Below are 27,647 nucleotides of genomic sequence, written 5' to 3' on the forward strand. Positions count from 1 at the left end.
GCCATGCTCTTCTCCTCCTATCTTGACCTAAAAATAGCATGCCACTTCACTGACTACAAAATACCTTAACTGCAAACAAAAAGCCACACTTAGAAAGAGGAAGAAACTCCAGCTACTTTTAGGCAAGGGTAACCAGGCACAACTACATGTTTTTATAGTAGAAGTTTAGAAAGATAAATAGCTGGCAGCAAACTGAGAGGCTTATAGCAAGAGCCTGCACTACGTTCCTCTGTTTACCTCAGGTAATCTCTGCGGCAAAGAATGAGATTTGCTTTTGTGTAAAGAGTTGATCCAACCTCTCCAAGACGACAGTCACAGCAGGCACACTTTAGACAGTCTTCATGCCAATACTTATCGAGTGCCTTCAGAAGGTACCGGTCCTTGATCTTCCGGTTGCAGCCAGCACAGCCCTTCTGTTTCCCTTTGGGTTGTACAGATAACATCGGCACACCTACAACACAAGCAAACCATTGAATTTAGAAGATATTCAAACAGTTTAAATAGGTTTCCTGCATTTCTGGGTAGCATTCAGTGATCTGCAAGCAAATGCTACTGCTGGTTTCATTACGAGAAGTTCACATTGCAAGAAGTTGCTGGTCAAAGGAACTTAAGTTTCATTTGCTGTCGCAGGGTAAGCATTCACTTGCAGGAATGGGACATTCACTTCCTAGAGGTAGAGCTGATGCAAAACACCTGACTTTTTTTTTAATTAACATCCTGCAGCAGAATAAACTGCTTGCAATTTCAGCATTCGCCTTTTCCCTCATTAACAGTACCCTTGTGTTGTTCATTACCTGCTACAGGCAATTATGAAGCTCAGAAGGGCAACCACTGCATGTACTCCCCCCATTCAACTTAGCTGGATCACACTTGATGGGGACAAGAAGAGGAAGGTGCTAAAGATGAAGTATGCCACCTTTCTTCCTCCTTTGTAAGCAGCACTGATCACAGAGGCCTCAGTGAAAGCTAGAGAAGTCCCTGGGCTGCTCTAAATTAAATGCTATTCAAAAGCCCTCAAAGACTGCTGAAAATAACCCAGCCAGTGTGTCTCTACCATTCGTGAAGCCATACTCCTTAAGAGCCAGCAAAGCTTTCTGCCTCCTCTTTGTACCACTGGAAAAGGTACTAAAAAGCTAGGACTTTTTCTCTCTCTGGAAATCCCCGCAGGGACTGCAAAGCAAGCATGAACTAATGGGGTAAGAGGTGGTGGCAGGACATTTGAGTCACTAGGCTAGTGGGACACCTTGCTGTGGCTGCCTTCTTCACTTTGGCAGTCTTCACACCGCTGGCTCCAGCTTCTTCCTCTCTAAACAGCTGGTGCCTCCTGTGCCCAACTCAGGTTAGTGTGAAACCTGTCTCCCTTCTCAGTTTAAAAGGAAGGAAGGGAAAGATTTCAAGGATCCTGTGGATAAGGTGCAAAAATAAACAAGGATTGTATTGTGGGGGAGAAAGGGAGGAAGAGATGATGAAGGAAGAAATGAACTTGCTGAGAGGCCAAAATCCCATTTTCTCTGGAGCCTGTTTTTTGTTACCATTTTCACTGGTGCCAATCACTAAAAACGACAGCAATGGGCCTTTAATGAGCATGCAGTGGGCTTAACCAATGCAGAGAAGATGAGGGGGCACTTTGCCTACAGTAGCAGGTGTCACTGGATATATGCTCTTATACAAAGTTAAGCCACCATTTCTACAGCAAGCCAGATGTCCCAGAAAGTAGCAGCTTTATAATGGAATTATTAACAGCCCCTTAACCAGAGTGAACTAGTTAGTGCCACTGTAATAAGTGACATTTGCTACTTTCCTTAAAAGCAAGGGTGACCCAAGGGTGGCTAATGCTTAGCCCATGTAAAACCCACCACTCTTACAGTAATAATTGCTTTGTCAGAGCTGCAAGCAGACGACAATAGCACTTAAGACACTTCTACACAAACAGTGAGGTATTGATCCATTTGTTATCAAAGTGGTCTCAGCAGCATGGAGACAGGTCAAGTAACATTCAAAAACTCTTAAGGCTTAAAGAGCCCTCCTGCTCTTTGCTGCGGTACACTCTAAATCCACTTGCAAAGTCGATACTAGCAAACTTTTGACACCAGTGACAAATATGCAATAATTAAGTGAAAACTTAAATCTGTGCTCAACTGCCACATCCGCAGCCCATAAAGCCACTCATTCTGGTTCTGCCAGAGTTCCTGAGCATCCAAGAAATTATGCACAGACGTCCACAGAAAAACAGCCACACATTTGGAAAGAGGAAAAGACAGGGAAGTTTGAGAAGCATAATATACTGCAGATGCTCAAGGTCAGATTACAGAAGCCGTGCACTCCTTGTGAGAGTTTCTTACGAGAATGAGGAAAGTGGCCCAGTCGTTCTGGGTACACAGTACTTTTTACAAAGTACATTTTCAGAGCAAAGAGAAGCTTCATTTCATGAGTCTTTTTTTTTTTCCAAGTAACTTAAGATCTTCATGACATGTTCTCTCAAACTCTGCACCAGGAAATTAACATTTCATGGAAAGAGATTGCCATATTCTAAGACAGGGAACTGTGCATATATACATTCGCACGTAAGGACAGTTTAACATTAGCAGCAGTGGTGAAAGAAAACAGTTTGCACCTAGGGAAACCAAGAACTCAGTGTGACAATTATTTTTTAATACAGGAGCCCTAAACACCAGGGAGTCCAGCCCTCCCTTCTCCCCGAAAAAGGCTCCCTAAATACAAGCTATCTACCCTTAGAGGTAGTACAGGATTTGTTATGAATTGTGTCATGGTGCAATTTTTTTTGCAATGTTCATTTTGCAAATTTGGCTAAGATTCACTGGTTAGTCATTAATATATTTAAATACGTCAATATTTATATACTTAAAAAAATGGTCAAGCAATTATCTTTTGTCTGAAAAGTACTTCTCATCAGAAATTTATCACACAACGTTCACTTTTTCATTTTATCTTGACCAGTTTATTTTCTATAGAACTTGAATTCCCAATTCTTTTCCAGTTCTTTTCTAGCTTCTGATTCCCCACCTGTAAGTACACACAAAATCCTGAGGGTTTTAAGTGTCACTGACTCTCTACTGAAAAATACATACACAGAAGCACTGGGTACATCCGTGTCAGGATTAAACATATCAGCATAAGGTTTAAACACACCAAATGCTAAGTCAGTTTTCTTCTGCACAGTACTTCTCCCATTACTAACACAGGAACATTTCTATGCTGTTGAACCCTCCACTTTAGCAATTTACATGCTTTTTTTCCCCAGACAAAGTCAAAGTGGGACCACAAAGCAGATGATTGACCAGAAACTAAGTTAACATGATGATCTGGCATCTGGAGATGCTGCAAACTTCAAAACGCAGATTCCAGGCAAATGGAGCCCCTTAAACTCAGCAAGAAGCTGCTGTAAAGGTGAGGTCTGAGATCATCCGTGTGGTTAAGAAATACAAGATCTTCAGCCAGCTGTGACTTCCCAAGCAAGCTGAGCACTTTGGAAACCAGTGCCCCTTCAGAGTCACAGCTACCCCGGCCCAGAGGAACGGGCCCACGGGAGCGGCAGCGTGGTCAAGCTCTGAGAGCAGGAGCAGCGGCGAAATCCTGGCGGGAATGTTAAGGGAAGCTGATCTGATCAATAAAGGCGGGTTGGCAGGCCAGGAGGGTTTCTGTCACGACACGGTAAGCGAGCCCGGGGTCACCAGTCCCCGATGGCTCCGGGGCTGGCTGTTGGGGCAGTTCTCGCTCCATTTGCAGCCCTCGCAGCCCTGCCTGCTGCTGCCGCGGCGCCCTGCTACTGCAAGCACATCATTGTCTTAGGAGAGGCTTTGGCGAGTAAGAGGAATGTAACACTTTGATTTTCTTCTAATAACTAGCAAAGGAACAGATATATATATTTTTAAACAGTACCTTAAGCAAGGAAAAAAGCTATGTATTTGGTCAGTGTTCAGCAGGGGGCTTTCTAATGAAAAAGGTACTATTTCAGAGATCATACGATGTTCAAAGCTGCTATTCCCACTCAGATAATAACGAGCAAGGTCAGCCTCTGCTGGTCAGGTTCAGTGTTTTGAAATTGCATTTTGGTCTGCGAGGCTTCCCTCCGACATCCCAACCAGCCAATCTGAACGGCGCGCTCACACAACTACAGAAAGTTGCAGCTGCAATTAGCTGCTGAGCTGACACAGCAGGCAAGGCGTGAAACAAAATTTCAAAAACTGCCAAACTTGATCAGCAAGGGTTCCTTGCATGCTTGCCATGTCATTTCCAAGCAACAAGAGAGCAGCATCTCAAAAGCTTAACCCCTTTTGCAGGCTTGCAGAGAGAGGACCCAGACAACGCCAAGCCCCACCTTCCTCTTCCTACCTCCCCGTCAACAAACCCCAAACAGTCAGGGCTTTGCAGGCAGAAACTACTTGCAGAGCTGCTCTTTCTTTTTGCAGATTTCCCCACTGTGAAACTGCAAGGATGCTTCATCTCTCTATTTAGATTTTTTCCCCCAGTACTCAGCAAACAGGCTGAGAGACTGAGTTCCTTTCGATCAGGGGCATGTGGGGCCTGAACAGGGGCTGCCAAGAAACCAAAGGCTCACCTTAGACCAATCCCACGCACACACCGGGAGCCAGGATGAGAAAAGTACCTTCGCAGAGCTAGAAAAACTAACAACTGGATACTCAGCTGCTTAAATATATGTTCACAAAGGGAACTCTGGGTGATTACTAAATTCTGAAAGAAACATCAAGTTCCCTTCTCCTCTCCTGTTGCTAGCCATCCATCGCTATCTTTTCTTAGAAACAGTAGATGAGGCCTTTCTATTTTTGGCTACCTACACTCTCTTCTTTGCCCTTTACAACTTAGACTTGCTGCTGGTAAATACAAAACAAAACCTGTTTTGAGTGCTCCAAGCTCCAATGCACATTAAAAAATTATAGACACCACCTCTGGTCACACTGAAATTTATGACTGTGTCTAAAGAGGCTGTTACTGTAGTGGGTAATCTAAACTTTACCTCTATTCACAGTCGGACAAACTAGCTTTAATCAGCCCGTATCTTCTCAGTCGGGGTCTTTCTGTAAAATTATTCAGCTGGCTTTATAACACAAGTGTCCACTAAGTACACCCCTAAGTTCTTCTCAGCCATTTTAGCGATATTTCCATTCACATGGCAATCAGCAGCAGTTCCTCTAAGGGCACTGTTCATAAAGCCTCATTTCCAAGAGAGCCTAGAAACTTTATAAATGGTAGGCCTTTTAAATAACAGTTATCTGCAATGGCCCTATGGCGTATGTCTCCACAGTGCTCTGGTCTGCAAGAGAGCTGCTGGTCCCCTCTGAAAGCAGGGAAGTTCACCACCTAATTTCTTTAATGCAACTCTAAAGGTTAATTGGTCTGAAAGAGTAATGTGGGACTGCTGGCTAATGATATATGCCTCAAGGCTTTGCAGCTTGCCTGTATTTTATACAGTCAAGTCCAGAGCATAAAACGCAGGTGATATCACCACGGTTTTTCAGACCCCCCTAGCCGCGCGGCTTGGCTCCCCCTCCCACGCGAGCCCTCCCTCTGCCCATGGCGGCGGCGCTGAAGGCGGTGCTGGACGTCCCACCTGCGTTTCGTGCCTTGTTAGAGGGGGCTCAGTTCAGTGCTGCCGCTGCACTCCTCATTACCGCTGCGGAGAACCAAAAACAAGCCTAATGAGGAGTGCGAGAGCGTACAGTATGGGCTGGGAGGAGGGACGTCCTCCCACGTTCCCTAAGGAATCTGGCCAAAATCTTCAATTTGCCATTTATGACAGCTAATTAGTTATTCTATTCAAAATCTTTGCTTTAAATAAAAGAACTAATTATACACAAAGGTCAGTCCCCCACCTCCTGTGAAGCACACATAATTGGCTTATTTCCCCAACATTGTGTGTATGTTTTACACAATGCTTTCAGGCAGATGGCTTTAACTCTTTCCCTCTGCAATTTTTTTTTAAAACTTTTTCTCAGATTAGCTGCTCTTAGCATAAAAGCTTGCTCAACAACAAAGGCAATAACTACGGAAAAAATACCCATGCCCACAAAGGTTCTTGACATGAAAAATGCTTCCTATCCATTTGTACAGCACCCTGCACATAGTAGCACTGGAATCAGGTTTTTATTCTCCACCACAAACTCCTGCTTGAACAGTGGCTTTCAGACTCTGTTACCACATTTTTGAATAACCCATCCTCCGAAAGCCACAATTCTTACAGGTTTAAATTATGCTTTTTTTTTTTTTTTTTTAAGATTTATTGCAATTTATGTAAGTGATTACTGCAGGAATCCAGCATTCTGGTGCTAAAAGCAATTTTGGTTTAAAGACTGGAATTTTTGGCAATTAGGCAATAGGGCCTAGGTTTCAGAATTCCACTTGAGGCAAAAAATGTTTATTTCTACCATCAATAGTCTTTAAATGAACTGACCTCCTTTTGCCTACTAACAACCCCCCCCCCCCCTAGTATTTGGCTGCAAAAGATGAAAAAGTAACTGAAGAACAGGAGTAATCTTATTAACTCCTGTCTCATCACCATAAATAAGCAGCAGTCTTGCATCTTTTTTCAGAGGATCTGATATCATTTAAAAGCATTAGAGCCCTGCATCACCCATTTAAGTAAATGTAGACAGTCATTGCCAAAAAGATGCAGTGAATTTTAATTCCCTTTGAAAAGAGACTCACTTTGTATTCCCAGTATTGTATTACTCACCTATGAATATTACACCCTGAGAAACAAGTTAAACTGTGCACTTCCACTGAATTGAAAGTATGCAGTCTTGGGCATCTTCACCAAGAATTTAGTTTGAAGATTTATGGTCAGCCAGTCAGCAAGGTGAAACTCATTGTGTCATCGTGTCATCTGTATATCCAATTAAAACATTACATTTGGAACACTGAGTACTCGCAACGAAATGCTTATGAACAAGCTTTAGACCATTCATCAAAATTATTCAGTGAGTAACCACAATCTTTCTTCATTTCCAGTTTTATGCTGCAATATAAAGCAGGTGATTTTTACAGTGGCTTTAGCAATTCATTTGTGGTATTCCTTCTTCTGAATCATTACTGAATAAAATCCCCAAGCATGGTGAAAAAGTAGCTGGAGGGGGAGGTTAATAGGAGAAACAACATTTTCATCATAATTTCTATTCTAACTATGCTATAGTTCTTCCAAGAGCAACAGCAAATTTTTTGGCCTTAGAGGTTCTGAATAAACTTCAGTGAAACTTACTGTAGGGTCTAGTTTCCTGTGGCACTTGCAGCTGCCTAAAAGTGATCCAAAGCTTCCTGAGACCCTCTAATCTCATATGCAGAGACCTTATTTTTAAGCCACTTGCTCAGAAAAACAGATGTGTCCAAAATAATCATTCCCATCATGCTAATCCGTACCAAGGGGAGTCCTGATTCATGAGACAAGGTTTGGGGTTAGACTCTCAAATTTCCTTTTCCCCCAAAGTTTGGAGGCTTAGGATCCCTCTGTTACTGAGCAGTGCTTACCAAAGGACAACCTGTAGCGATAAAGGGAACACGTGCAGCAGGACTGAATGCAAACCATAATAATTGCTGCTGCAAAACAGTTTCTATAAATCATTCCCGTAAGCAACATTTTCCCTGTGCTCATAAAATATGCTTGTTTGAGCTTTAATTTTTCATAATTGGCGTATGTCCAAAGCTTAATCTTAGCACATGCCGTGTTTCAGTAAAATCCATTTTTATTGTTTTGAGCCCTGGGAACAGTTAAAAACATGCAGATTTCTTACACTTTCAACCTAGTCTGAGAACATTCTGATCAGACTTTCTTCATTAGTCACAATTTAACATCCTACAATCTGGCAAAGGTCATGATTTTAGGTGGCCAGTTCCCTCATTCACTTTCTGTAGCAGGAAAAAAAGCCAGGAATATGCACAGGGTCTGACAATGGAAAGACTACTCTCAAACCAGCTTTATAGCAGTGTAAGAATACCACAGATGAGAAAATGATTATTAGGGATTATTAGTCTAGAATTTTTCCCATATTCCTCAATAGTCCATAGATTTGCAGGTTACCATTAAAATGATACTAAGCTCCAAAGTTTTGCTAGTCAAGGGGTTTGGCTGCCAAAGCAAACCAAAGGAAGAAGAGTCTCCAAGTTAAACGATCACAAAGTTAAGGACTCATCCCTCACTTCTCAGTTATTTAGGAATAACCTGAGCATCAATGTTAAATCCAGGGACTGTTTATTGTCCTTTCCCCCACCCCCTTCCAAAAGGGAAAGAAAATGAAATGAAAAAACTCTATTATCAAGTTGAAATCCCAAAAAGCACTTGAGAAGTTAAAATTCAAGTCAATTATTTCCACGCACACGTGTAATAATCCACAGTTCTGGTTTTCTGGTTAAAATGTGTCACTTAACATATTACTAGTGAGGTTTCAAGAGATATGCAAAGATGTGCGGTGTAGCAGAGCTCAGGTTTAGCAGTGAAACATTAACATCACCCTGACAGATTTGGTACACTATATATGTGAATATTTTAAGGAGAAAAGAACTATATCATTGCACGATCATCATCATCTTTTCTACAGCCTTTTAGCAGACATATACAATGTCAAGCTAAGCTTTTGGCAACCTTAATAGAATTTCAGTGCCCACTGCCAAATGGCCATTTGATGTTCTGCTCTATGTACACTGATGAAGCAATCTGTCACAAGCCTTAATGCAGGCAATGATGACTATCCAATCTAAAGCTTTCACAGGCTTATAGAAATTTCTCAAGACTTTTGGAGCCTATAATAATTTGTGCAATACCACAAAAGAATTTGGAATTCTGGTGCCCTGTATTTAATGAAATATGAATACACTCTTTTAAATGTTTCTAGAAGAAATCCTACTCAGGCCAAAAGCGTATTTTACACCGTCAATCACGAGGAAGTTGTGCTGGCAACTCTGAAATAGCTGTAGTGACTGCAAGTTATTCTAGCAGGAAAGTAACAGGCCCTCCCCCACAACTTTCTGCAAAGCTGAACACTGATGCCCATGCCTTGCACAAGATTAGTACAACTGCACTTTAACTCTAGAAATATATAAGGACTACAGATCTATTTGCATATTTTCTTCATTTTCAAGAGATGAGTAAGGATTCACCTACAAAGAATGCAGAGAGTCCCTCCACTTAATGCAATCCATGAAACAGACACAATTGCTGCTGACCTTCTAGAAGTCATGAAATACACCTCCCTAATGGTTCAGAAAGATGCAGTTATCCTGAAAACCTGGGCTCTTCTCCCTTTCCTAGCAAAACCAGACCAACTCATCTGCTATTAAAAGTTGAAAGGGGCAGGGCAGGAAGGAGAGCTATTTCCTTCTCTCTTTGTTGAAAGGAAAAAACACAATACACTTCTTTGCAGGACCATTTGCATGCTGAGCTGTCAGACCATGCACTTTCCATTAAAGAGATAGCATCCCTTTTCATAAGTCCATTTGGGATCCATTTTAGTGTTATCTAAAAATCAAATCTACATGGTAATCCTTTTAATGTACTCTTGACTTTTAAAAACAGCTTTATGTTCCTTCAGGAAATGTTTTAAGCCATTACTCAGTAATTACTACTCACCCATGAAAACACTGATCTTTTACAATATATAATCAGTTTGCTGACTTAAAAAAATAAAGCAGACTGGAATTTCGTCTCATGAAGGTAGTGGAGAAAAACCAAGGTTAAGAGAGTAGACCCCCCTCCCCTCATATTTCAAAGTGGTGTTTTTTCCTGTCGCCTGAAAGTGACTGAGGTGGGCATAGTGTCAAGTTTGTTAAGTCTCCAGGTGTGGTTGGTCGTGAGACTCTGAATCTCAGTTTTGCATTGGTGATCACTGCGCAAGCAACCAATAAATAATTACTGATTTAAAAAGCAGAATTTGTATCATCTTGGATACAAACAAAGCTCTAACCTTCTGCAAGTGTTGAAGTTTTGAACGACACTATATGACCTCCTGAAAGACTGGCAAGATAGGAAAGTTGTAATTGTGAAATACCGCGTGAAATTTGCAGAGTTGCTTTGGTGAACGTAGCCATACAGTCTCCAGTGAAAAAACTCAAGCTATATGACTAGATCCTTGCTTGGCTTTGAAAATCTTGACCAGACTGCTTCTAGTTCATCAGTCATTTTTAAAGAGGAACACACTACCACAGAACCCAATAACAAGTTTGAGACTTCAGCTGTACAACAGAAAGTCTCAGAAGAGGTTCTCACGAGAGGTTCAGACCTAGTGCAATTGCACTGGATTTCACCAGATTACATAGCATAGCAATGTCTAGTCAAACTTCAGGGGCCTGCAATTACCTCGAAAAGTCCTAATACCAGCTCCTAAAGATCCTGCCTCTCCCCCGTTGAACTCCTCTGCCCAAGTGCAGTCAGCTGTGAGGCAGAGGAGAGGTTTTGAGGAACAGCAAGCCAGCACAAGGCAGCCAAGAGTAGCCAGCAAGGGCAAAAGAGAGCACTTTGCTCAGTTACAGCTCCTGTCTGAGACCAACTAGACAAAAGTCCAAGGCGTCTGTAATGCCAGCAGTTGGAGTACAGAAGGACTATGGATATTCTGGTCATGCATGCAGTTTAACAAAGACCCTAGACATTTCAACAAGTATAGCCCATCAAAAACTGCAATGATGCTTCACATCCCACCACTGACCCAAGACAGGGCAACACCCTCTTTGCTCTTACCCTGGCAAAGGCAGTTTGATATTTCAAGGCTATTAAAAAAGCAGAGTGAATTCTGTCAGGGAGAACTTGCTGTATCTTGCAAATAATATCAACTACGGTTGTTGTTCTTCAAATGCAAAAAAGATGGAAAAGGGAGAGAAAGCTGGGGCTAAATACTTCTCCTGCTCCCATTCTTCTGTTTACTGAAGTCTAGCTTGAGCCCTACCTAGCCACAGCTTGCTTCCACAGGCACATCTTGCTTTATCCCATTTCGCTCCTAGGTTTAGGATGGAAAAAGTTGTGCTCCTGACCATCTCCCCCTTCATTTGCAGGGAAAGGTATGCAGCCCCCCAGTACAACACTCTTCATTAAACATTTGTTCCAGCTGAAGTCGGCTAGTAACTATACATCTCAAACTATTTTTGTTTATTCAAAACAGATTAAGTCAGGGCTTGCAATCCACAGCTGGCCATTAATACTACCCTTCTTTACAAGAAATTATGCTGATAAGAATTAAGAGTGGTCTCTTGGCATTAGCTGTTGTATACTCCTTCAATAACGAGTTCCTCTGAGGTGATGTATAGAGATAGGATTTGAGCACTATTACTCCGGACAAGAAAAATGACCCAAATAGGAGAGTAAAACTGCAAGACATTTTTTTCTTATGTCTTTTTGCAAAATGCCCCAAAAAGGCTTTGAAAACTCTACTGTAATTTGCCAACTGTTCCAGAACAAAGAGAGCACTAAGTGTTTGGGGCAAGTTAGTATGACATTTGGTTTGCATTAAAACATCTAAGAATGAAATACACTGTAACACAGCATATTCTATTCTATTAACTATTCAGGAGCATCACAGCATTCGGAATATGGATGAGAAGTTGGAATTGCAGGAGACATTCCTCTTCTTACAGCTGACCACTGAGTTGAATTCAAGCTGATCCTAAGGGAGCCGTTTTCATTAACCTACAGTAGCTCTCTAATCCTATTCCTTGAATTTCAGACCACCTCCACTACAAGAATTTATGACCTGCTGCCTGCACTTTGGATGGAACTCGTGCTCTACTCTTTTCCTCTATGCATCCTGCTCCTCTGGATCATTACCATTGCTTTGTGCAGCAACTGATCCTCTTAAAGTGGAAGTCTGCTTTTCAATTCAGTTATTTATGCTCCATTTAATTCTCACCAACATACATGAAGATGCTGATGGTTTCACTTGGTTAAAAACAATAAAAAAGATCATATGACCTAGCTGAGTGTTCAGAACGAAAAGCGTCCTGAAACATGGAGAGTCCTGAAGTCCTGACTGAGTACGTATCTCCTTACGCTTTGCCTGAAACCTCAGACTAAAAAGAAGGAAATTCTAAAACACTAACCTTCAGCTCTAAAAATTCTAAACTTATGCCCCAAAAACCATACCGAGCAGCCTTTCCTGCACTGCATTTTGACAGGAGATTCTCTACTGCTTGATTTGCTTAGCTTTTGCCCACCTCATCGTAAGATTCCTGACTCTTGAAAAGAACTCCTTCACTGCGCTAATGAAATGAGGAGTCGTAAGTGCCCTGCAATCCTTTTTAGAAAAGTCTGTATCTCCAGATGAGTCTCAATTTCACAGCATCAGGGAACTGTGTGCCAATGCACTGAACCGGAACACGAGAGGCCAGCAGGAGTTGCAGACAACAATGCTAACATCAGGGTTATTTTAGATTAAAGTACTTCCAAATCAATTTTGGATTCAAACTTTTAAATGCACTCTCCAGAAGGAATCTGCACTTACCAAGTATTTTCAAGGCTAATTTTCTAAGCTTGAGTGAAACTCATTTTTATCTATGGAAAAGATGCAACTACCCTTTGCTACTAAGGCTGGGTCATAGCTGGAAAATTAGGCAGACATCTGTCCTATAAAGGAATAAAATACCTAAGACAACATCCATAAAACTGCAGACACAAAAAAATGCCCTACAGATGCTCTTTGGGAGTGATTTGAACTGAAACTAGAAGTTGTCAAGACATTTGGGACCAATGTTGCTTCTCATATAGAGAGGTCCCCTATACTCCACATAAGCAGTCCTATTTCACCAGGGGCGTCAGGGCATATTCTGTGCTATCCAGGAGACCTGAACTGCACTCCAGGGAAGTATATTATGCTGTAGCGGAAAAAGAGTGAGCTAAACATTCAGATGCAGTCTGAGGGCCAGATTTTGCCAGACTAAAAATGTTGTAGAATCAAGGTAGATCCTCAGCACTCTACGGAAAGAAAGTGGCTGTGATGAGAGAAGGGAATGTATAAGACAGATGGGAGAGTTAAGGTTAGAGTTCAAACTGAAAGCAATTAAGACGAGTAAGAGTGCTCTGCAACTTGACACAGGTTTGCATTGTATTCAGAACTTTTCACTGGCGTTAAGCATCTTAACTTGTGTATAGAAAGATTATAATTAAAACCTGACAAGCTTAAATTAGTCATTTATAAAAGGTTCTCCAGAAGGCTTTTAAAGCAGACTAAACATATCTATTAGAATGGAAGAAAGGGAAAAAAAATGGAGCCGTTTTCAGTTACAATAGTTTTCCTTACCTAGATTTCTTGAGAGATTAGATAAATTTAAAATCAAAGTTCTGCAACTGTCTAAAGCCACTTAAAAGGGGGAAGAGGAAAGAAGCGCGGCAATTAGAAAAACCTTAAAAAAAAAAATTTAACAGCCTACAGTCCTTTGGATGAATACAAGCACTTCAGAAACCCTATTTAAAAAAAAAAAAAAAAAAAAAAAAAAAAGAGAGATCCTAATTTCCCTTCAGGATTTGGAGCACTTCAGGGAGCACTCTATTATGGGTCCCCGGGGATAGGGGGAATTATGTCAATCTGCCACAAGAAGCTGGGCAGTTAGCAAGAGGCAGCCGGATCATGGGCTTTCAGCGTTCCAGGCCAATTAGAGCAGAGGGAGAGTTTTCACCTCACACTGGTTATTCAGATTAATTCATAGTATTTCGCTGCTATACAATTTTCCCAAGAATTCAAGAAAACCAATCTAAAGAAAATTTGCTCTTTATTGAACAAAGAAACAAATCCACCAGTGTCAACTGACACCAGGTAATTTATTCACCCTCAAAAGAAAAGAAGAAAATAGCTACAAATATTTTGATATTTCAAGAAAAAGTTCACAGACTATAAATATCTGGAAACCAGGTTATGAAAATAAAAGCCATCAAGGGCAGAGCCTCTGTGAAGTCCACCCTATTATTTCCAAATTATATTAGATTTCTTCATTCCCTGCCTCTCCTTTTCATTGGGTGACCGTAGTGGTCAAGAAGTATGTTCCTACTGGACACCTACCTGGGACAAGAACAGAAGGCTTTGGTTTCACACAGTACACCTCCAGCACTGAGTCGCCCTCCTCTTCTCTACTACACAGGGCAAGAAAACAATCTGAGCTGTGCCTCAACGCACCTTTCAGCAAGGAAGCACAACTACACACATTTGCTTATTAACCTAAAGAGGTTCTGCACAGCCTTACGCTATCCCTAGGTCTGGTTGCTCCCAAAGACCATGTCAGCCTCTCTGCAGTCCTCGTTTTTAGAGCTTTGGAGCAGATGCTCACATATCCGTCAAGCAGACAATATCAGTATTTTCAAACACCATAGGTTGCTCTTGTCGAGGCCTGTTGTAGCAGCCTGTTGCCACTGCTGAACCCTCAGAAGTTACGTGATTGCAGCATCCTACTTTTGGGTGAGAAAGAGTGGCAAATAGCAAATGGAGGAAAGGAAGTCAGCATGAACATTATATAAAATGGTACAGACACAGAGAACAGTAGTTCTTCAAAGGTAGCCTGTCCCTGAGAAAAATAATCAAGCTGTAGCAACAATGATTGCTCTAAACCTATGTTGTTTATCTACAGCCCACGTTCATAGCTTCCACATGCAAAACATAATCCCTTTTTCCAATTCACCTCAACTCTACTGCACTCTATGTGGTATCTCTTTTGAGAGGAGTGTCTAAATTATCTAAGCACAGGAACAAAAATGTCACTTTAAAGCAAGCCATGATCTGCTACAGCAAAGCCTATGGTAAGTAATTTGTTACTTCAAGTGCCTTTTTTCTTTTCTGAGTGCCAACTGAACTTGAAGCTGTAATGAGCATATAGAAATCCTAGTTTGCTTCATCTTTACATACCACTGTTGTACTTATTCCCAATTCACAGTGAACCAAGAATCTGATAAGAAATAACAACATCTGCTCCTAATCCAGTACCCCATGGACACATGTGAATGAATATTTGCAAGACCCAAGATCCAGTCTGAGTCCTTAAATGAATTGCTTACAAAGAGAAATTGGGTGAAAAAGAATAGATATCTGCATTTCAGTCACCTCAAATTTCAAGTCAAAATCTATCCCACTTTTGGTTATCTATACTAGCAATTTCACAGCAACTACTGAGTGCAATTGCCACCCTCCTTTCAGGGAATTAAATAGCAGGATGACTTCTCAAGAGACTTGTCACTTTTCATGCAGGCTCAGCCTTATTTTCACTTCAGCCCACACCTAACAGCTGAAATCTAGCCCAAATCCCAAACAAACCCATCAGGCAATACACAAGAAGCGGCACAACTGCACCAAAAGCCAGCACAATCCAGTAAATTGAAAGCCAGTTTCTCCTCCCAGCTTTCTAACAAGAGCATCACTGAATCATTCATTTCCCTTCTCACCTACCCTCTGCCTACCCTGCTGACAGCTACCTGGGGCAGGGATTATTTTCCTAGGGACATGCCTCGCATGAATTCCTCTCCCAGGCAAGAACCTTGGAAAAACAGACTGGAGAGGACCTGCAAAGCTCACCCAGCCCAAGCCCTGCTCAGAGCCCAGCTAACTTCAGATGAGGTTGCTCAGGGCCACATCTAGTCAACTCCTGAAGCTTTCCAAGGAGGGAAGGAGGGCATTGCTGGGACCCTGTTCCCTCGGGCATCTAGTGAGAAGTCCCTTGCTGCAAATTGGGACTTCTGCCTCCTGTCCTTCCACTCTTCACCTTGGAGGAGAGTTTGGCTCAGCCTTCTCTGAACCCCCCCAAGATACTGGAAGCTGGCAGCTAGGTCTCCTTTCTGCCTTCTCTTCTCCAGGCTAGGCAAACCTGACTCCCTCAGCCTCCACCCACATGTCAGCTCCTGACCTGGTGTAGTGGCTCTACACTAGACTTGCTGGCCCACCTTGCATTCAAAGGACTATAGCTGATTTCAAAATTGACTGACTGATCTCTGGAAAGTGAAAACTTGTCATTTTTATATGATGGCACCAAGGATATGAATCAGGTACCTCAAAAATACTTGAATTCTTTTATGAGATCCATCACAAACTATTTCTAGAGCCTCAGCAATCTGAAACTTTGATTTTTAAATATGCTTCAAATGCTGACACTACACTGCTTTTGTCTAGAGACTTCCATACTGCTAGCCACATGCAACTGCAGGAATGAAACATGGCCATTTCCAGAGAGAAGTGAAGCCAAAAGAAAACACACATATAGCACTGTTTAAATGGCCAAGCATATCAGGGAAACCCTTCCTATGCATTAGTGCTCTGAGACAGCCTGTGTCCATGCAGAATGGACACCACCTGCATTTTTAAGATTTGCCCATCCCTCTTTCCAAAACAACCCTCAAAAATAACAACGGTTCATCTACTGCTAAAAAGGTCAAGGGCTCTGTCAGCCCTCCTGAGATTTGAACTACTGGTTCCACAGAGTCTGCCAGTATCAAACATGACACTTAGATCAGTAGTTACTTGCCAGACATATCTAGTTTCCCATTTCTTCAGTTTCTAGTGTCAAAATACACTTGCAGTACAATATGCAAACCTCCACAGGCAATATCCTGTTGTGTGCATGGCAGGGAGGGAGGGGATGACAATTTTTGCAGGAAAAAGGCAATACATTAACATACATGATAATGATAATACATTAGCTTAATGTATTATCATACTAATATACCCTTGAGTTTCTGTTTTTGTTACAGAGCACAAGAAAATGGTAAACCTGCAGTTGGCATCACATTACCATCATACAACAGTATTCTGAAAGTTAGCATTTAATGCACTGTGATCTAAACACCAGAGAACGAGCTGTCTTTGAGATGCAATTCAGGGATAGCTTCATCGCAACTCCCTTTGGAGGCTTTACTAGAACCATACCACTGCAACACTATGCAAAAGTCCCCTTATCACACCGCTGCCATCCGATTCAAAATGGGTACCTGCACATTACGTTCCCCAGAGGGCTGAGCTAAACCAGCAGCCCACTTCTGCCCACTCCACGCAATCACCACCCAGCTTCAAACCATGGCAATCCCGCACTTCCACCTCTTACAGTGCCTTAGTATACTAACTTAAATCATTACTCATTCTTACGCACCACTACAGGCTTTACCTCCAGATTCATCCTATAAAGCCTGATGTGTCAATTTTTACTAGTTCTTCCACCGCCCAGAACCACTTTCAGACACCCAGGAAAATCTCCTGCCATGAAACACAAAAGCCCCTTTCATCCCATTTCAGGATGCCAACATTTAAGAAGTCTTACAGGTAGGAGATCCAGGCTGGGCAATTTCTCATCCAGCTGTACAGAATTTTTAACAAGAAAGGAGACAAAATGGAGCTTAAATAGGAGCTATTAAATCTTACCAGGTCATTACATGCCAAGGTTATTAGAAGTCTGAAACTAAAACAGAGTTCTACTTAAAAACCTACAGAACTGGTATTCTGAGGCTACATATGTAAGTAGTTTGCAGATACAGTTTACATCATTCAACAATGCTTTAATCCTCCTGGCAAGCCCCAAAATGCCTCAGCAGAGCATCTATACACACAAAAAAGTTGTTACTACCCAGCAGCTGGTGGCAGAGAACGAGTCATCCTCATCGGCTCTGTGGAGGTAAACAGGCACCAACTTAGTTTCCACTTATTACATCTAAGCTGCTGTACTGTTCCCTCTCCCTCTTTGCATCAATCAAAGTACAAGCCAGCTTCGAATTCTAGTACTTTCTGTAAAACTGCCACTGGCTGTTTTTCAATTCCATTAATTCATGGACACTTCTGTAGAGAAGGTCCATGTTTGGCTATGGCACCTTGTAAAGTGTTGAGAGAAGAAAAATAAGCCAGGGCAAGGCAGAACTCAGGCTGCAGGAATGGCAAGAGGATATCAAATGCTGCTTTAAGTGCTGATATTTTTGTGCTTTGAAGGAAAAATGCCTCAAGGAATCGCAGCAGGAGTCACCTCTATATAAAGACTTTGCCTATAAAGGGACATTTATTATTCTCAATTAATGGCATTCTGATAGACATTACATTACATTTCTAAGTGTCAGATTCAGCAGAATATGAAATGACTGAAGGCCTCCTATTTCACTATGAAAATGGCCATAAAAGGATCTAAAGAATACAAAACCCCTCACATTTTCTAGAAGACACAAGACATCCTTTGATTTCTTACAGTTCTGAAACCTGGTTAGTACAGCAAGTCGTTCCAAATACAGATTTAAACGTTTGCAAACAGCAAAGTGAATTGCCACTACAGCTCTTTCACAGAATTCAGTGATGTTCACAGCCTACTACATCAAGAGGCAGTAATAGATCTTGATCACATCCTCCCATGGATTATTAGGGAAACCTAATGTGCCAGAACACTGTATAGTAGGTTTCTGAAAAAATGAATAGCTAGAAGTCTCAAAAAAATTCATACTTTGCAAGCAAAATGTGTATAACACTACTGGATTTTAAACCAACACATCAGTAACATTCTATAAAAGAAGACAGAGAATAAACATCTTGATCTTTTGAGTGAAAATAAATTGTTTTGAGGAAAACCTAAAAGTGGAAAGCCACATCAGTGACATTGGTGCAAGTAAAGCAGCAATAATGGCTTCACACACACGTGCCCACAGGTTGCTAGTGCCATAGCATGTGTAGGGCAGGGACGGATACACAAGCGCTTGTCACTTTTGAACCCCCTCCAGGCTAAAAGAAAAGAGAACATTAACTTGAACATGAGCAGCTAAGGACCATATTAAAGAAAAACAATAAAAATAAAAGCGCAGATATTTCAGGCCCAAAGGTATTCGAGTGCCTAATTCCCAGAATCAGCAGGAGCTCTTTCTCACATATGTGTACACACACATCGGCCATCAAATTCTTCAAACACCCTCAGCCTCCGAAACGCTGACGTGATTGTTAAGCAGTCAATACACTTCCATCCAGCTCCAGGAGACAGTTCACATGGGGAAAGACACTGAAAGTTTAAACGGGAAGCTGGAGAGCATGCCCGCTGCCTAAGAAGCCTCTGCAGGTGGAACAAGCTGAACCTGCAGAGACTGTCCAGCACTGCGGTTTGCAGCTTACATGGCAAGCGATTCTGAATAGCTATTGTGTCACGTCTCAGGCCAGCCTTGCTTCTGGTCTGAACTCAATCCCATCTCCATTTCTCTCCCAGCGCTGCTGCACTCTTGCAGTTGCCTCTCCTGGACTCCATATGCATGAAACCATGCATGCACCCATCTTTCCTTTTTAACGCATCTTCTCCAATATGCATATATTAAAAAGACCAGTTTCACTCATATTGACTCACCCTTCTCTGCTGGAAAGAGCTGCAGAATGTTTCCTTTACCAGAAATTTGCACACTGATTAGGTTTTTTTTTTTTTTTAAATTAAGATTACCCCATAGAAAATGAACCTTCCCTATCAATTTACATTGAACAGCTTTGAGGACTTCAATCTCCAAATAAAAATGCCTAACCATCTACCCAATTACATAAATCAACATGTTACAGGTATTCCCTCCTGGTGGCCTTATGTTAGACCTGTAAATAAATAATTCAGTATCAAAATGAAAGCATCTAAATTTAAAAGGCACCCACAAAACCTAATAGTGTTAACTGCAGCTTTCGAAGGTTTGTTTTGGTTTCTTGTGGAGGGTGTGAGAAGCAGTATACTTACATGTTAAAGTATGGGCTTTGAAAACTAATTCAGCAGCACCTCCAAATATAATACTGTTCTTTAGCTTCAGTCACAGCAAGCGGGCTGCAAATCTCCACTGACCACTGTTTCCCTACTCCTTCACACATAGCGTAGCAACCACCTGCTCAGTTACAGGACGAACATACCTAAAAAATCCTTGTGAAGAGTTGGGATATCAGCAACTCCCCATTTTTGGATTAAGAATAACACCACAAACCGAAAAATCTCAGATTATAATTTCACTTCTGCTACTGATTTTCTGCATGAAAATCTATGCATTAGTATTCTCACCTGTAAGAGGTAAATAGCAATACCAGTTATCTCCCAGAGAGTTGGTCTCCAGCACTCTGAAAGCACCAAGTTGCTTTACAAGCGTAAGTGTCCTATCAGATGCAAAAGACCTAATGTCACAAGCTAGGCTTACCTAGTTCTAAGATCATTTAGCAAAGGCCTGGTAGATTATAGAGATGAAACTTTCTCCTGTATTATTTTAAAACTTTCATAAAGTTCCCACACACCAGTTCTTCTGAAAACATGAGTTTATGTTTTGTTTTCAGCAAAAAAATTTGAAGGTTGTGAGGCTCTCCGATATATACTATATTTTTATTTATATATATATAAATATTATAAATACATAAAAAATATATTTTATATATATATATATATATATATATAACCAATGAAAAAGCAGTTTCCTTCCTTTTAAGTGATGGAAAGTCAATTTGCATCATAATTACAACCAAGGCTGTATAATGTTACTTTTAGTTAAAACAGTAAACTACTATAATAAAAGTGTACCTGGGGAATATTTAGAGAAAGCACTAATGATTTCTTCCCTAGTGGTTAATAAATTCACTTCCAGATCAATTTGTTCATGATAGAAACTTGAGAGCATAAACAGTTACACAAGCACATTAGAGTGTGTCTTTCTCAGTATAAATGATTTATTACAATGATTAGCAGCACATAAACAATTTAAAATACAACTCTAATTAGCTTTTTGGAAGAAAAGGAGAAAAACCTTCCTGACTCTCTCTCCACATTATGTTTTACTTTTCTAAGTGTGTACTTTTTAATTAAATCCAAATGTCACAATAAATTTAAAATGTTTTATTACCATCCTGGCTAACTAAGTCATTCAGGCAAACACCCATTATATTAAACCAGATGCAGGACTGAAAGTGGCTGAGGAAAGAGGTAAAAACAGGGGGGGAAAAAGGCAATTATTTCTATATTTGACAAGAGATTTGTACAAATGTTTAAGGACGAGAAGATCTTTGGCAAGCTTTCTCTGTTTTATCCAGAGGCTGGCCAGCTAATTGCTCTTTAATACCTGTTTCCAAGCTTGAAAACATCACACCCTGTTAAACTTTCCCCATCGAAAGCAAAAGGAGGAGAAGGAACGAAAGGCAGGAAAAACACTCTGTGAAAAATCTAGCTCCATTTACCACAAACAGCCAAAGCAAACTGCCTTTCCACCTATAAACGTGTACATCCTTCTGAATGCTTGGGGAGAGCAGAGGAAAAAAAAAACCTTTCATTTTTAAAAGCGTCTACAGCTCTAACACGAGAAGGCTGACAGCCAGTCCTTGCCATTTGGGCGGCATCTGGATGCACCTCTCTTTCAAGACGAAGCACCACGTCCCCTCAAAACTTCTTCACCCGGGAGGACGCGGCAGCCTGCGGCGCGAGAAGGTGCCGCGGGTGCCGGCCTTGCGAGAGCCACCGAGCACCGAAGGCGCCCGGCTATGGGAGCTCTGGGTGCCGATGGGCCGGCGGGTGGGAAGGAAGGGAGGGAGAAAAAAACCAGCCCCACAACCTCCCCGATCCGTAAGATGAGCCTGAAGCCTCAGAGCCAGTCCACAGCACTTTATTTTAATGCTACATCGACTGCCTGGTCTAAACGGGGCAGATTTAGCATATTTCAGACAAAAGCCACCCATTAAAGAAAGCATCTACAATTATTAAAATAGGTTAAAGAAAATGGGCACTGCAGAGATAAAGCTTTTGACCTCAGTGTGCAGCTCTCTCAAGAACACTTTAGCATAATTTATCTAAATTAAAAACCAAACACCAAATTTTAAAATGGCACAAAAAGATCATTTAAAAAATGCTATTAAAAAAGCAGGTCAAGGGTTGGGAATTAGTAATTACTACTACAATTAACCAAAATCAGACAGAGACACATAAATTGTGCATATTACTGCAGTTCGCGTCAGAAAGGCAAATGTGAAAGGAGCACAGAAGAAAAAGCTTGCAAGTCACAGCACCGCTGCTATAATTAACCTCTGCCACAGCAAAAGACCTGCTCTTGCAAGTTTGCATCATTTGTTTCTGGAGAGAAGGGCTGTTAGTTACCATGTTCGGCTATTAAACTACACTTTTTACTGGTTACTGATTTCTTTGGAAACTGATATTTTGATTTTCATTCCATCGAAGATCTTAGTGCATCTTCACCCTATTAGCAGTAGGTTTGCCCTTAACCTCCTATTTTAATAGGTCTGAAAAAGATGAGAAAGGCCAGCTTGTGAACATCCTTGTATTGAGAAGAGGTCATCTGCCAAAAATGCCACCTGCTAGAGTCCATATTGTTTGAGTGTAAAAGCCTATTGAGAACTGTCAAGGACAGAACATAAAGGGCTTCTAAAACAGACTACTTAACACTGGATGGAGACAGAAATACTCTGTATGCAACTAACATCTTTCAGATGATTTTCCTTAGATTTTTGGGGGCAAAAGATAATTTAACAATTAACCCTTTGTTCCCACTTGAATCTCCAAATGGCTCTTTGTGAGCTTCCTTGGAGCAACTTTGAAAGGGCACAGTGGGAAAGAACAGACTGACTACTGTTTTGAACTATAACCAAAATGAACTATTCTCTAGGTCCTCCCTTGAAGCTATCATCTACGTTAGGTTAGATGAGGAAAATCTAGGTTCAAATCTTATTCAGGCCTCAGTTTAATTTTGAGAGCTCAGAAGCCTCCACAAATCATTTTAAGGTAAAGTAATGAAAATAGGTGAACTTGAGAAGGTGGACAGGCACGAATGATCTCTTCCAAAATAGGGAAGAATCCATCTGTTCCCTTTTAAAGTGCATAAAAGTCTTTGTAGCAGTAATGAAAATTCAGGGATGTAAGTCATGGACATCATAGCAGTCTATCAGAGAAAGGAGTAGGGCTATATTACGGGATACTGCGAGCAGTGGTGATTATATAAAGGAGATGCTGCAAAGGCAGCGTAGCAGAGGGCAAGCCAAATGATTCAAGGACTCGGGAATCTTAGTTCTTCAAAACTGGGGGGAGAAATGAAGATTTCTGTCTTTTGAAGAGGCAGGATCAGTACAGACCCACACAGACTGCTGAAGGCAGTAGGGAAGACGGAGGGGATGAGGCCGCATGCGATCCTCGGGTGCGGGAGGGAAGCGGCGCCAGCTCCCGATGAAGCACAGCCGGCAGCTCTGCTATCCAGGTCAGCCTGGAGCAAACGGAGAGAGGGCCCCATCGCAGAGCAGACCGGGGTCTCCCCCTGCGTTGCGGCCCGCAGAACCGCCAGGGCTGCGGGAGCTGGGGGCCCCACCAGCCGCTGCCGCCCCTGGGGCCTTCGGAGACCTCTCTGCACAGGCCGTGCGGTAGGACGAGCAACGCTGCACCCTCCAGCGTTTCTCTCCGAATCCTGCGCCCACGGGACACCCTCCGCAAAACCAGCCGCAACAGCCCAACATCCAGGAGGAGATGAAATACAAGTTGATCAGTCATCATTTAAAATAAGGGTTGGTCAAAACTGTAGCCTTTAACTAGTTAGGGATATTTTTCTGGGTACGTTTTTAAATGGCAGGTCCCACACAACTTCTGTTTACCTCTACATCAGTTATTCTGATTTACAGCCAGCAATACCCAAAACTCAAAAAAGTGAACAGCACCTCCTGCTTACAGACCTCACCCTTCTCCTCTGCCTTCCCCTACTAGTAAATACACACGTCTCCTCCGACACGCACACAAGACCCCGTTTACTTTAACATTTCCATTTCCAAAGACACTTGTCTGCTTTATTACATATCTCCTTGCTAAAATTTTTAAAACGTCATTGTCAGCCAACTTGCCAGCAGAGTGAGTGTTTCATTTGGTTAGCACGTTGTTCCCAAAAAGCTTACATCCACTTCAGAGGAAAAATACTTTGCCACAATACATACTACATATTATACTAAATCCAGCAAGGAGAAGGGAAAGATGACATACATTAAATTGCATAAGTGATACAGAAAGCCTTAGCCAGATTAGCATTTGACATAGTGTTACACAAAATTTTACTCTCGGAATAAACTGGAAGCAGCCTGACAGCGAGCATCCCCGCCGGTTTGCCCTTGGGTACAATACTGAAGCAAGAATCACATGTGCGTTTATTTGCAATTCAGCATGCAGTGTCCAGGCCTGAGATTTGGAGACCAGAATTTCATTCCCACTACAGATTACCAAAATGCTGCTATTTTAGGCAAGTTACTTTACTACCATTATCCTTCTCAACCTTTCTCAGGTGCTTAATTCAAAAACAGTAACTTAGAGATTATTTCTTGCTATTCCCTATGTGTATACTGGTTTACACGGTGTAGCACCAAACAAATATAAGCACAAGCAATGTCAAGTCCTGTTTGTTTCCTACATGATGTCTTAGTAATTTCTTCCAGGGCATGGAAAGCATCTTCAGTATTTATTTCATGGAAAGACTGCCATTCAGCACCCACAGGAAGTTTAAGACCTTTCCCTTACCAGACAGGCGTCTCTGCTAAACTCCAGGGGAAACACCTGAGTGGGAGAACTGCTCAGAGAGCAGCACGAAATGCTGAGTAAACACAGCCCCGCTACCAAGGCTATTCCTTTAACGATAAATTCATTCAGATGTTAAAGTTGCCTCAAGCACTTGATCATGATATGCAGCATAAGGGAAGTTCAAAATTAACTCCTCCTCCTGCATTCTCATGCAACTTCAAACCATAATATGTACTTACCTGGCTTGTTTTACAGATCTGGCTTTGATAAGCCAAATTTTAACGAGGTTTAAACCATTTAAAAAGTATTAATATAATTGAAACAAAATGAGACTTGTCACGCTGTTAACAGCTGGTATTACAGAACAACTCATAAGACTTTCTCTTGTAGCAGGAACCAGCGTAATTATCTTCAAAACTGGCTTGCTCTGTAGATCTTATGGAAACTTAATCCAAGACCAAGAAATATTTGTTTTCTTTGGTTAAGCATCACCAAGAAGTGCTCTTTGCAGAGTCACTGCCTTAAGTTTACAAGCTTAATGAGAACAATATGCACTGAGAAACCCCAAGTACAGATCAGGATTTAGCAAGGGTTTTGTTGAGCTCAAGTTTTTATCCAGTTCCTTGTGGGCAAAAATAAAATAAAATCAGGTCATCATTTGGGACTTGAACAAACATACGGAGCTGGATCAGCAATCAGGAAGGAGCCAACCATCCCAAGCTGAAAAAAAATGGGATGAAAAGAAGCAAAAGTAAACACGAGTATCAATCAAGAGTAGCACCGGGGCTACTGGGACATGCCACAGCTTCTCAGTTTACTACACTGTTTCATTTGATAAAATATTTGTAATGACAAAAGAGTCAAAATATTGGCACAAGAGGCAATTAGAGTTTTGTTTACTGTACAGAAAATGATTTAATTATGTACAGTGAAATATGCAACAACTAAACTGCCGTGACCACGAAGCAGGGGTTCCTCCGGCCTGGAGGTGGGGGGGGGGGGGGGGTGCAGGAAGGAAAAGACTACCAGGCTCTGGTGTCATTTTTCAGGTCTTGCAGACAGAAAATCACGCAACTTTGTGGTTGGTCACCTACAGCAGATATTAAAATTGTTCTCCTTTCCTCTACCTTGGCTGGTGCACGGCTGCCACCATCTTCAGCAGGCTCAGTGTCCTGCCGGGGCACATTTTTCTTCTGAGAGTGACCGCTGGCAAATTGCAGCTCTGGCCGCAAGTGCGGCTGCCACATGAGTGCTGGACATGCTGCACACTGACTGCACTAAGGGAACACACAAATTGCACTGGGCACAACTAGAGCCAAGCAGTGTATTGCTGCAGCACGGCCTCTCTGGCTGCTCCAATTCAGAGCCTGTCAGCATTTCCAGCATCTCCTCCTCCAAAACTGCACTTACTACAACAGCTCTTAGCCCCTCTGCCTCCTTCCCCCCCAAAAAAAACAAAACAAAAACACCCCCACACCATCCCAGGCCTTAGGTTAGCCTGAGATCTCAGTCTACTGGTGCCTTTCCTCCTGCCACCTTTCCCTCCCCTCTGGACAGCACTAGGAAAAATTCCCTAGACAGTGGGCAAGGGAAACCTGAACCCTCTAACACAGATGCACCAGCCCTTGAAATCACTCCCTTATGGACAGCACTTATGTATCTATAAAACCCCAAGAGCCTTGATGCTGTGACCGTATGAGTAGAAAGGCCTTTTGGTTTCTGGACATCACCAGAGGCAAGGAAACAGGAAGCTTCGCCTTTGCTTGGACACAGCAAGATGCTCACTGGCTTCCACCAGCTGGACTCTGCACAAGCCTCTTGCTCAGGGGTTTAGCCCTGGCGGCATCTGCCCTGCTTTGCTCCATCAGCTTGAGAAGCAAACGCTGCCTTGGCAGAGACGCCAGCAGGAAGAAGCAGCTCCTTCAGAGCGTCCTTTGCCTTAGCTCAGCTCCTGTTTGCTTTCCGTAAGGTGCTCCCCAGCATTTCCACGTTGCCAGCCCAGCAGCAGCAGGAGCACTGCCTGCTTTGGTGAAGCACTGACAGCACTCAAACAGACCGGTTTTCGGCCTGGCATTGCTTCCCGCAGAGCATATCATTATGTCAGGTGGCTGCTTTCAGCAGGGCCTTTTTAAAAGCCGGTTTACTGCTAGCAACTGGAAGCGTGGCACTGCAAACCCCACAGCTTTGTGCGAGTCAGCACAAGCTGCTGCCCACATTAACGCAGGATGCCTTCGAGCACTGATGCTCCAATGAAACAGGGTTAAAAATCCTAGTGCTACTACCAGTTCCTGAAAGAGGGACAATAATTATGCAGCACCAAATCCATTTCACTGGATCTATGTTTTCACCAAAGGCACATTCTGCTGCTGTTGCCACTAAGAGCAAGTCCATCTCATTAAGGTCGAGCCTTCAGGGTGGAGCATGTTGTGGGGAAAAGAAGAAAAGATTATGTGAAACTTTGGAGCTGCACTTGGTGAAGAACAGCTGCAGCAGTCAGGATCCCATATATGTTACAATGAGAATTATGTTTCTCTCCCACCCTCCCTGAAGTATTTAATTCAGGGCAGAAGGGGTAGCTGCATTCACCTTTGAGCTCCTGCGTCACAAGCGACCATATTCATTCAGCTTCCCTATTTAACTAAATGGAGTTCACACATGCTACAGTATAAAGTTACCTTGTGCCATTTGAAAGCAGTCCAATCAATGCTATACATAGAGAGTAGCATTTGAATCAGCCTTAAGTTAATTCTTAGTAGTTGAAACTGTGACAGCATGCTGACCCTTTCAAGTCAACTGGGAGCAGGCAATCTTTGCAGAAGATCCTCAGGCCTTTAATCAGATTCTCAGTGGGTTTTAAAGAGATACTACAGCATCAGTTTGTAAACATCTCTCCAGTGAAATAAAGATTACTTCTGACCTAGCCAATTACTCAGTCCCAGAAGATATATCCCACAGTTATAATGGAATGAACCATAGGGAAAGAAAATATATTTTAGGTAGGGGGTGGCAAACCCAAATCCTGACTTAGGATGCAGACAGCACTGTATCCCATGGAAAGATCAGGTATAGAGAGAAATGCTATATATATATATTATATATATATATGTATGTATGTGTGTGTGTGTGTGTGTGTGTATACATAGGTATACGTATATATATACACAGGTAGATATATATAATCTATTAAATCATCTAGTCCTTTCTCCTGCCAGGGCAGG

General features: G+C 42.0%; 1 protein-coding gene across 3 annotated transcripts in view; it reads right to left on the bottom strand.

Moving 5' to 3' along the window:
* Window positions 1-27,647, bottom strand: part of LMO1 (LIM domain only 1) — a 61,733-nt gene that overhangs the window by 15,889 nt on the left and 18,197 nt on the right. For all 3 annotated transcript variants that reach the window (XM_067295524.1, XM_067295521.1, XM_067295522.1), the window contains one exon: window positions 238-451. In XM_067295524.1, the coding sequence (XP_067151625.1) occupies window positions 238-451 (214 nt within the window). The remainder of the gene's footprint in view (window positions 1-237; window positions 452-27,647) is intronic.

Source organism: Apteryx mantelli, chromosome 4, assembly GCF_036417845.1.
Source record: "Apteryx mantelli isolate bAptMan1 chromosome 4, bAptMan1.hap1, whole genome shotgun sequence".
NCBI classification, from domain to species: domain Eukaryota; kingdom Metazoa; phylum Chordata; class Aves; order Apterygiformes; family Apterygidae; genus Apteryx; species Apteryx mantelli.